Consider the following 12143-nt stretch of genomic DNA (forward strand, 5'->3'; position numbering starts at 1 on the left):
ATAGTTTGTGCCTCAGGGGGTTCTGGTGCATTAGTTTGTAATGGCAATGTAGCTATTTCTTGGACACACTTCCTATTCCTCCTGCTCTATCTGGAAACTACCTCTGTTGGTTCTTTTCTGTCAAACCCCATCTGTAGATATTAATGTCCTGCTGAGTTTGTTTTGATCACTGTTCTGCTGAACATGGCCAGATCTGCACCCTTTTAATAATCAGATCATCTCAGTATATTGTGTTTGAGCTTTTTGCTTCCCTACTTCTGAATTTTTCTTCAAGTATATAGCATTTATTCCAGGTGATTACTCTGTCCCGGGGTCTCTCCTCCTCATAAGAGCACAGTGGGATATAGGATATATGGTTATCCTAGCTCAGCCCTTGTGACTTCTAGTCTGTAATAGGAGAGAAGACTGGTCTGTGGTTGTGGTATTCATGTTGTGAGAGTCTGTTATTTCCACACTTGCTGTAGTTTCTCTCATGTAAGGGAATGATGATGAATTTTGAAATCTGAAGAGCGTTATGAGAAAGTGCTGTTTGGCTTCTTACTTTTCGACAGGCATTTGGTGTTGACAAGTTAGAGACAGAATACTGAGCACAGGTGGGCCAGGGCTGTTATGGTTGCTCTATTTATTTTCCAGTGCTGTTGCAAACAGAGTGGTGCATTTTTCTCATTTATGTTGGAGAAATTGAAGCACAGAAAGACCAGAGTGCTGATTCCTGAGGAACTGAATCCAGTTTCTTCTCAGTTCCAGTCTAGTGCACTAATCCTACCAGATCAGGTTTACCATGTGCTACAATGAGTGGTATGGACCTTGCCTTGAGAGTATGTAACAGGTTGGCTATAAGAGGTCCAGAGTGGTTACTGTGCTGCTGAAGCACTCATAGGCAGAGGATTTTGCTGCAGCATACAAGTGTTGCCCAGATGTCATTATCAACTGCTCTGTAGTGACATGTGGGTGGGAATTCTCTTAAGGGGGCTGTGAGTTGAAACACTGAAAGGAAAACACTGAATATACTCTTGGTACAATGGTAACTTCCAGAGGGAACAGGAAAATCACTGTTCTTCCCAGCGTGCCCTAAGAGGTGGAAGATTTTAGTAGTGTACAGTATCCTGTTAATTGATGTTATACTGCAGCTGAGGAGCCCTCACATCTCTTTCTCACTTGCTCCTTTGTTGAGGGCCATTATATGCACCATTAGAAGATTTTTGACCTGTAAGTGCAGCAGATGCGATGACAGAGGCCTCCATACTGTGCTCAACCCATCCAAGCTCTCATTGATGTGTGTCTCAGGGCTGTTCTCTTCTGCTCTGTTGTGCAATAACGCATCAAAGCCTTCTGATGCTCTTGGCAGAGCCTGTGCTACATTCTGACTTGCCCAGGGGATGGTACTACTTTTTTTTTTTCCCCCTTTTCTCTACTTAACCTACCTCCATGCTCCTGTTGCATTACATATGATCCAAACAGTGAACACTGAGGCACTAAATAGAACAAAACTTTGTGTGAATCCCAAATGTGCTGGGGCTGAATATACTTCTGTTTGAAATGAGGCTTACTGGGAGAGAAGGTTAAGTCTGCTATGGGAGGAAGGAAGAGAGGAAGGAGGGTGTGAAGGGCATCTGTCTGTAACAGGAATTATGTCCTTCCTGGTAAAAGAGAAGAAGAGATGCTGGCTGCCCACAGTCATCTTACAGAGGATTGGCTTGAAGAAGGGCTGCAAATAACTGAGCAGGAGTACTGTTGCTCCTCAGCAAACAGATTGGCCACGAGAGCTGATAAGGACAAGTGTCTGTCCTCAAAAGCAGCTGTGTGGCAGAGGAGCTAAGAACTTCTTTCACTGCAGTCATTTCAGTTTAAAAAGCAGGGTGGGTATCTGTAAAAGCTGGTGACGTCACTTTTCATGCTTTGGCTGTAATAATCCTTGGGGGAGAAAATTGCCTAAAAACCAGCCTGTATGCTTTACACCACTTTCACATACAGCCAATCATATGGCTTCGTGTCCGATGTAAGCGTCCACTCAACATGCTTTTCTACTTGATTTTAAGGCTGTAAATGTAGGTGTTCAAGGCTGTGTTCTCTTCTTGGTTTAAGAAGCACAGCCAACGCACTCAGCTCAGGTCACAAAATGAGGAGCATGCATGCAAATACCGATGGCTGCTAGTTGAGTTTAGTTACAGCCTTCTGCTTTTGTTGCTAAAGAAGTTTTAGTGACACTATTGTATTGTGAAATTATAGGTGTTTCAAGACTCACTGTAGTGGATATATTGTGTCCTGGTAAGTGATGCCAAAGGCAGGTATCTTCAGAAAAAAAAAAAGGCTCTAGAGGCTATTGCAAAAATGGTGCTGTTTTACAGTCAATGTTGAAATAGATCTCATGACCAAACGATCCATCACTGTTAAATCCTGGAGCACAAATTGGGATAATGTGGCTGAGCCCAAGCAATAGCCACAATTGTGTCTGCCTGTGCAGCTGAGAGATCGAGCTGCTCCTCCATTGAGGAAAAAACATGGATAATTTCCTGGCTAGTGTGAGAGGGCAGCCTGCAGATGGGATATGAGAGGTGAACAGTTGATTGCAGCAGGGAAAAAGTGACACATCTGGTTTTGCTTCAGTTTGCTCAGGAGTAGTAGCAGCAGTGCCCCACTGAAGCTCAGGGGCAGAGGGGCATTCAGCCAGTTGGACCTTTGCTCTAAAGGTTTATTCTGTGTGTGTATTTGTCACTGAAGGGCACTGTGCATATGAAGCTGGATCTAAAAGTTGTTAATCCTGAAAACTCCAGGGCATTGCTGTCCTCATTTTCAGTACAGGGTCTGCCTTGCAAGAAAACTAGAGAGACAGAGGTAGCCATAGATTTAAGGGTTTGTTTTCCACAGTGTTCCTGTTCCTTAGAGCCACTTGGAACAGAAGCTGGTGCAGAATGTGCTGGTGTGGAAAAAAGATCAGTTGCTCTTTGAACATCAATGTAGTGTATATCCTAATTAGGAGCACTGCTTCTTTAGGAATGTGTGGTTCCAAACAGTTGGATAAATTTGTCTGTGCCGTGGACACAGTGACTGTAAACCTGGTGGATTGGCAGTTATGACCAGCTCTGGGTCCAGCACTGAGTTTCTTCATGTGAAGCACATCCCTCTCCTTCCTAGTTCTTAGGGAAGGAATTTAAGTCATAGGTTGGCTGTGAGTGAGCTGTGATGCAGTGCAATTCAGGTATAAAGACTGATTTCAAGCAGTGGGAATCTCTTGTCTTCTTTCTAACTGGAACAGGAAAATTAAATATGAGCAAATTCATCACAATGACTGGAACAAATGTAGGAGCTATTGTTGGGCTAGAACAGAGCAACAGTTCTCCTTCAAGTGTTGTCACTAATAGAGAGCAGTGCAAGTGCTTCAGGGTGGTATCTGAGAAATACCGCAGTGGGCAGTTGTCAGATACTTGTCCCTGGCAGTTGGTGAGTGCTCGTGCTCTAGACAAATGATGATTGGACTCGTTCTCTTAAAAATGTCTCCCCATCACAGGTGGCTTTCACGTTCACTGTGTTTGGTTCTTCAGTGGTTTTTTGTCATGCTGTACAATCACCCACCAGCAAGGGCCTTTTTGCAGGGCCCTGGTGGAAGAGTGAGACACAATGGGATGAACAAGAGCCTTTGCACCACTTGTTACAGGAAATCCAGAGCTCTGCTACTTTGCTTTAAGAAGCCCCAACTGCTAGCAGTTGAACAGTAGCGGCCGGTCATGAGTTGCAGTTGTGTTCACTTGTGTGGCCAAGGAAGAGGTGAAACCATGCTTATAACTTGGAGACATGGCCAATAAGCTGCTGTGACACACAGGGCAGCTGTCTTCAGTCCAAGGCACTGACTGCAGGAGACTCTACTTTTTTGCTGTGGAAGCTTGGTTACCTTGGCAACCTGTTTTTAGCTGGATCTCTGCTCCGTTGGAGAGCCCATCTGTACCTGCTACTTCTTTGTTTTGAAACGGCTGTTTTACAGAAAAATATCTGACAGGAGTATTTCCAGAGCTGGATTATTGTGGAATCCAGGCTCTACTTTCGGTCCCAGGAGTTTCAATCTGATGAGGTGATGATGGTATTGGGAGTTCTGTGGCTGGACTGAAAATGTATTAATATATCTGCTTCATGAAGTGGGGCTGCTGTCATAGAAGGGAGAGATGCTACGGCTGATTGTTAAATCCTGGAATAGCGCTGAAAGATGAATCACTTGCATGTCTGGAGTTTGCAGAGAACTTTGTTCATTCTGGTTTGCAGTTCAGAATCAAGCCACTAGCTGGTAGATTAAACTGAAGTAGCTTCTGTCTGCGATGAGTAAATACCCACACTAGGGCTGTAGGCTTCCCTTTTGGGGGCATATGTAAACTTTAGATACTCCTGGTGAACTTCTAGTATTGAAGGTAGCGGTTGCAGGACTGTATTCAAAATCTGACAATTTTTAAAAATTCCAGATCTTACCAGTCTCTTCACATCTATCTTTTTACTGTAGGTGTTCTGGATTTACCTTTTGTGAATACTTTGTGATCCTGAAGGGAGTGGGGGATATATCTAAATTTCGCCCTTACCTCATTCCTGTTCTCTGTGCTTTATCTCCTCTTTCACAGCCTGTACCTTTGGGCTGAGATGAATGGTCTGTTCTGTATTTGCTATGGGTTTCTCTCAGACTGGAGTTGCTTTTCTCACAGGTTACTGGGTAGTATGTAACACTTACGTAATGGTGGGGGGAAGAACAGACCGACAGATTCTAGTTGTACCTATAAGAAATAGTAATGACTGGTATTACTCTGTTAAATGCAGTTACCAATTAGTAGGTAATTAAGAACCTTTTTTAAAAAGTCTATATAGTGTTTCAGCTTGACTTTGCAGGTCATCTAATTCACATGTTTTAAATCTTGAAATCTGTTGACTTCAGAGCGTTTGTTCTAGGCAGATATCAGCTTTCAGTCCTGAGCAGCTATAGTGCAGAAGAAAATAGCTTGCTTTATTGAAATTTTCAAGAACTAGGAAAAAACAAGATAAATAACTTCAGTTTATTCAAGTTTATGGAATACTATTGTTTACTGTAAAGTCTGTTTGATTAAAGCTCTTTTAGCCAACCTTTTTGTTAATTCCCACTATCAGTAGCTGTTTTTAGGTGGCTACAGCAGGAGCTTTTATTGTTTTTTTTATGACAAGTGTGAACCAGATCTGTAGTCTTTACCACAACAACCCTAGATAACTGACACAATAAAGTACTATATCCTTCCTTGTACCATTGCAGCAGCATTGACATAGAGCTACGGAAAAGCTATGCCGTGGCTTTTTTGTTACTTCTTTTTAAACTGCATGTATCAACAAGAGTGACAGTTTGGGGCTGACTATGCGTACATCATGTTGGTGATGTAGGAAGCAGAAATGAGATAGTTGGATTCTCCAAGCCCAAAGCTCACTTCATGATCTGGCAGATAGAAAAATCTCCCCTGAACTGACTAAGCTAACAAGAGACTTACCTTGAGCCTAAGCAGATTTGATTGGGAAGTCAGTGAAGGAGAATAAATGTGGAACAGTAAAATAGCTGTCACTTACCTATCCAGGACAGTATTTTAGCCATGAAAAAAGAAACCAACAAATCCCACATGAAAATTGATGTATTTCTGAGAGGTGAGTGTAGCTGGCATTTAGGTTAGTTTACACTAGATAATGAAAATGTGTCTGTATTTAAGTGACTTGCTGAGGATGGCTTTGCTTTTAATTTTATTTAAAAAATATGTATTATTTTCTCCTAGCTTTGATCAACTTGTTGAAGTTCCTCATGTCTAATGAGACTGTGTTGCTGGCCAAGCACAACATCTTCACCCTTGCTCTTATGGTGAGTCCAGACAAAACAAATCCTCTTATTTCAAACAACTTAATATTGAATGAATCTTAAGAAAGAATCCAGGATTTCTGGCCTGGTAAGGAGATACCAGAGCAAGGCCACAAAGCAGGGGAATATCACTGTGGTTGGTTTTGTGACGTGTTTGAAAAGGGTAGTGCTTGGACTCACTGTGGAGTTGAAATAAACAAGTCTGTATGAAGAAAGGCTTAGTTTAATTTTCCAGATTTGGTAATGTTTTTTTCTTGTGCTGTGGCCCTTTAAATACAAAATAATAGAAACCTGTTTTCCTGGCCCCCAGATAGGATAGTGTTTAAGTTTATTGTCTGTCTCTTCTGTACTGTAAGGAAAATGATAAAGCAATTAAATAATGTAATACTGTGTGATGCCATTGAGAGCTATTTCTTTAAAAGTTTTGGACACAGTTTGTATTGTTTCTGTTGCAGAATGGATTTTGTGTAAATATTCCTATTGTAACTTCTTTTCACTTCCTTGTATAGGTTGTGAACCTGTTCAACATGTTCATCACTTACGGAGACACCTTTCTCCCCACTCCCAGCAGTTATGATGAGCTGTATTATGAAATCATTCGTATGCATCAGAATTTTGACAACCTTTATTCTATGGGTGAGTACCTCCTGACTGGTCAGGACTACTGTTGACTGGAAATAAGGGTGGTGCTGGAGGGATGTTTGTGTCAGGTGTTTTCTGTCCAACTGCTACTGATCGGTGTCTTGCTGAGTGAACATGTTTTGTGTACTAGAACATGTCTGGTAAATTAAGAATTGAGAGAGAGATAAACTTGTTAAAGGGATAATTTTATTTTAGTCAGAAAAAAATAGGAACAGACCTATTGCCTCTTTAGCAGCCACTTACTGTGGTTGGAAATACAAATTTGTTGGCACAACCAAATATGTAGTATTTTATGCATCTTCATGTGGTTTGCATCTGTTTGACAGTTTTGAGGCAGAAGGCAGGTACATGCTGCGGAACCAGCCAGCACAGAGCTCAATGCAAACAAGAATTTGGAAAAGAATTTGAGAAACTTATAACAAGAAGCTTGCTGTGCTAGACAAATCACATCATCTACCCTCAATGCCAAAACAAACCAAGTAAACAGCCCTCACAAACCTGCTTGCAACGACAAGCAAAATCACTGGACTAGAATGTGCCTACTAGCAAAACAGGGAGAATCTGCCATCCTTCAGAGAGAGAGGCATGCTGGAATGCCACCAAGTGACACCCAGCAGGGAAAAGAGGAACAAAGGAGAGCAAGGAATGCATGGAGGCATAATCAGGCAGTGTATAAACAGGAGCATGTCATCAAGGGTAGCTGCAGCAGCACTGGTGTAGTGCCTGCATGCTTCAAGCTGTGAAGAAAAGAATATAGCTGTGTTCTTTGTTTGCTTTGTTGTAGAAGGACCTTTCTTCCTTTCACTCCCTGCTCCTTTCTCAGCGTGATCACCCAATGAACAACAGGAGTTAATATAAGCATATAAGGGGAATTAAAGGGCAGTGGGAGACAGACAGTTAGCCACAGCACTCTTTTGACACGGGAGAGAACCATCCTCGCCTAAAGAAATGTAGCCGAATGTTCCCTGCAACTGCAAGCAAAAATGAACTGCCCTTTTCTACAAACTTCCTACAGTTTTCAGCCATTATATAAGGCATCACTTTGCCATTTTTGTGCCCTTTGAGCACATAAGATTTTTTTGCTAACCCATTTCCTACTCCCAGGAATTGCAGCTAGTAAGATGAGGTGCTTTTACTAGCCTGTAATTTTTCAAAACGATCCCTGGTGGAAGCTGAAAGAAAGTGGAATGGAAGAATAACGCATACAAATACTTACTCAGTTGGGCTGCAATAGGCACATCTGACCTGTTGAAACAATTAATTTGTCACATGAATGTTTTCCATCCTGCTACACAGAGCAAACCCCTCTGAATTAATGTTGTAGATGCCTGAATGGAAACCTTCTCTGAATACATTACTTCAGATATTCAGCTACAGTACCTACTGTTCGACAAAATAATCTTACTCAGAGCTGACATCTTTTTTTTTTCTGCAAATGACACTAGGAAGTGAGAAAATAACACTGTCTCAAGTTGATGAAAGCCACAGTTTAACCAAGTGTCCTGACAGCTTCCCTTTGCTTGTCAGTCCACCTCGTTGGGACTACAGTCACCCTTCTGTCCCTTAGCCTCTGGACATTTGTTAGCACAGATGAGAAAGCTGCTCTTGTCCTTTAGCTTTCCTGTTAATGTAGTTGAAATTTTCTACGTTAGGAGTAGAGGTAGAATCTAGTTGTCTTGGGTTTTATTTATATTTTTTGTCCTGAATCTGAACTTTATCCAGATCTGCAGGACTGAAAGCTTCTCTCATGAAATAATAGGCATGAGTATGCAGCCACTGTGCTTATGGATTCACTTGTAGCATCTGTGGTTGTAGACAATCCTAAATTCGGGTGATGTGCTTGTTCCTTTACTTTGAAGTCAAGGGTGAACCTTTCTTGTGGAATGTAACCTCCAGAAAACCCTGTATAATTCCCTTCTATTCAGGAAAAATTTAAATTAACCCAAACATTTGCTACAGGATCTCTTATTGTTTTGGTACTTAGCAAGAGATGTGCAGGTAACTGCCACCGCAGAAACACTACAGATTCTGACCTAAATAAATATTTTTGGTATGCTGGCTGAAAAGAATTGGATTCCCTGGAAGTTCTCCCTGTTGCAGAATGTTTTCAGATCTGCTTCCAAGTCTGTCAGAGACCATCTGTGCAACAGCACAACACCCTTGTTCCTCCAGGGAGCATTTTTCCCTAGCGTGGTGTGTAATTCCTCTCTGCAATCCCAGATAAACAGGGAGGTAAAGAATCCATCACTCCTAGGGTGGGTTTAAATTGCAGGATATAGTTCAACTTGGATGGAACCTTGCATAAATAGGAGCTGGAGGAGAACAGAAGTGTGTGGAATAAAGGGTATCATAGACCTAGGATGCTGCCCTGTTTCTGGGGGAAACAAACTTTAGTATGTGGTGATGAAAGCAGTTAGGAGGACGTAGGCTCTTCTGTCCCCTCTGCTTCCTGTCTCCCAGCCATTATTTTGTTCTGCTCACCTCTCTGCATTCCTTACATTTCTTAGATGGGCTTTGAAGGGAACTTCTGCCCTGGATCACAGATTATCTCAAAGATGACCTTTGTTTTGATGTGGTTCCCAGACTGCCTTCTCACCAAAGCAGACTTTTTTTGACATTTTGGATTAGAAAATTGCCAGTTTTGTGCCAGCACTGTTAACTGTCTTTTGCTTTCAGTTCTAAGGCTGTCTACCAATGCTGGTCAATGGAAAGAGCCTGCAAGCAAGGTGACCCATGCATTAGTCAATATTAGGTAAGGAGTAGAAGTTAATAACCATTTTAAAGATTCTTGTGTTCTGTGTGGCTGCATTCTTATCATGACACTTCCACATTTGTTGTATTGAATTTGTTCTCTTTGTTGGGCTAAACTGCTGTTCTAAACAGGGCCCACTGGGATAAAGAGAGGATCACCAGGGTTTGATTGTCCTCTCTCTAATAATTCTCTTGGCTCTTCTGTAGACTGAGTGCTTTCAAAGCATGGCACAAGCTGTAATGAATTAATCCTCACAGCATTCTTGGGAGAAGTTATACAGTAGGGAACAATGCTGTGCTGGCAGAGCAATTGTGTACCTAATGGATTTCTGTTGCGTGACTCTATTGCAATTCTTTGAACCTATGAAGGGGACTATAAGCCAGCTGTAATAAGCAGATTCAAGGCCTCTTTTAACATTGCAAGGTTTTTGCGTGTGTTTAAAACTGATTATTTAAGGACATTTCAGTATTCTCTTAAACCTCTTCCTCCTGTTCAAGGGCAGAAGTTATGCTCTACTTGTAAGGCTAAGAAATGTCTAGGGGTGCTTTTGTGCTGCATTCCTTCATGACAATTGTAATTTCTTTTTCTGGCTTTTGAAGCAGCTACTACTGACCCAACCGGTTATGGGGCAAGAGGCTCATGGATCTGATTGATTGGAAAATGGAAGAATGTTGAGAGAGAAAAAATACTCTTTATCTCTGGCTTGTAAGCAAACCATAAAAGATATAAGTATTTATACTGAAAAACATCTGTCTGTCATTTCCCTGGTCACCCCAGACACTTGGGTGTCTATGCAACACCAGGTAGTTCAGTACTGCTACATTGCTAGTACTTGTCATTTTCCTCACTACAAAAGAGATTGTGTAGGACAAACTCTCTGAGGGCATCTTTGAAGTCATTATACATCTTACGTGTCTATAAACCACCTTAAATGTTCCCTTAGTAAGTCTGTAAGCTTAATAACATCACATATGGTTCCAGAAGATTTATTTTGCTACTATCCTTATTTTTTGTAAACAGACATAAATGAACACTTGTGGGCAGATAATGCACTCGGAGTGAAGCAGCAGAACAGATAGCTGTTGGCAAATTAATGTCATTTAATGTGACACAAAGTGTCTGCCCTGAGAATTATCTTTATACCCAGGGAGAGAAGTCTAAACTGGGAAGAGATAAAAAAAGCAAGTGGTCACAGAGGATTTGTACTCACCTCTGGTTTGTGCAACCAAGATTTTGCATTGGCTCACTTCCTTTGGCTTAAGAGCTGCTTTTGTAAAGATTACAACTGAGACAAGATACAACAAAAAAACTGGCAGCATGGTACCCCTCCCTGGACAGCCTGTGTCAGACATGTTCAGTGCATGGTGCTGTCTGGAACCAGTGAAGCCTCTAATATGTTTGTCTTCTAGGCTTTTGGTAGCTTTCTCCTGCTCCACCCAACTGCTCTCGTATGTTGAGATTTCATGTGGTCTTCCACTAGCCTTAGAAGTTTTCATGAATGACTCCTTTTCATTTGGTGAAAAGGTCTAAATTAGAGATGATTCAAGGCCTGGAGAGAGATTAGAATTCAGATAAGTTAGTCTGATTTATCCCATTTCCATACTTTATCTCTCTCTCTCAAAAAAAAAAAGGGGGGGGGGGGGCGTGTTTCAGGTATTTCATCTACCAGTTTTTCTCATGAAAAAAATAATTACATTTGAAGGGTTCTTTAACTGAATGGATTTCAGGTCAGATAGTTGTTGGAAGCTGGAGAAATCCAAAGGTACTGTGCTTTTGTGAAGGTGATTGATAGTGTGATGTTTCAAAGTGGTGACTAGGACGAGATGCTTTTTTTTTTTTTTTTTTTTTTTTTTCCCAAGAACATACTTTAGAAAGTTCTAAAAGACTCATCTCCATACAGGGAAAATGGATGAAGTGAAGGGCCTATGATAATGTAATACTCCATTTTGTCCTAAAGACTGGATTTAGTTGCAGATCATGCAGCAGAAGGGCAAGAGGATAATTCTTCAAGGAATGTGTCAACCCTTCCAAGGTCTGAAGTTTTCTGTGTTTTGTTCAGAAGGACCATTTTGTCCTGGTGTGTTGGCTGTCCCACTTCTGCAGCAATGAGAGGAGGAGGATATAATACCAGGGCCATGTGTTTTCTTCTGGTGTTGGACCAGGAGCGCAAACTGGAGCCTTGTGCACAGACACTTGTGGCTCTGTATTGCAGAGAGCCATGGAGATGTTGCAAGCCCAAATCACCAAAGAGAAAAGGGAGAGAGGATGCTTGAGAAGAATAAACCATTTAGGGCTGTCAGGCTGATGGCTTTATTACAGAAACACAGTATGTTAATTAGTGACAATATTATTATAAGATGTAATTATGCATTGATAAGTATGTGCTGGTTTGAACTGGATTTAGCTCCTCATTGTCTGGATTACCTGGGGTTTTTTATGCCCCTTTGCCTTCCCCATAGAATGGCTTTAGCATACTGTTCTGTATTTGGATGCCTTTGCCATGAAGGCAAGGAGTTTAGGGAAATCCACCTCACACAGGATTTTTTCCTCTGCTTGTTCTATTACTCTGGAAAGTTTTTATGAGCAGCGATTACCTGCTTTTTGCTGTAATAGTGCAGTGCAAAGTAACACTTTGGTTTGTATCTTCATCTCATTACAACAGCTATTTAAAAATAAATGAGTTGATATTTCCTTATCCTAAGGCTTTTGGTGGGAAAGATTACACATGTGAAAACATCTGTGTGTGCGTGCATGCAGTGGGCTTTAAAAAGTGTGCTAAATTGTAGTGTACAATCTTACGTGTATTTCTGCCAGGAGAGGAGTGCTGAGTTGTTTACAATTTTCCAAGGCTGCAATGCATTTGTGTTACAGGAGTGGCTCTGGGGAGACACATTAAACAGTCCTGCT

The 12143-nt window shown here is 41.5% G+C and overlaps 1 protein-coding gene across 1 annotated transcript in view; it reads left to right on the plus strand.

Annotated features, from left to right (window-relative positions):
- Positions 1-12143, plus strand: part of ARMH3 (armadillo like helical domain containing 3) — a 135786-nt gene that overhangs the window by 54729 nt on the left and 68914 nt on the right. Inside the window, exons 21-23 of the mRNA XM_074907584.1 lie at positions 5763-5845; positions 6352-6478; positions 9161-9236. Coding sequence (XP_074763685.1) covers positions 5763-5845; positions 6352-6478; positions 9161-9236 — 286 coding nt within the window. The remainder of the gene's footprint in view (positions 1-5762; positions 5846-6351; positions 6479-9160; positions 9237-12143) is intronic.

This window comes from Athene noctua, chromosome 5 (genome assembly GCF_965140245.1).
Source record: "Athene noctua chromosome 5, bAthNoc1.hap1.1, whole genome shotgun sequence".
NCBI lineage: Eukaryota > Metazoa > Chordata > Aves > Strigiformes > Strigidae > Athene > Athene noctua.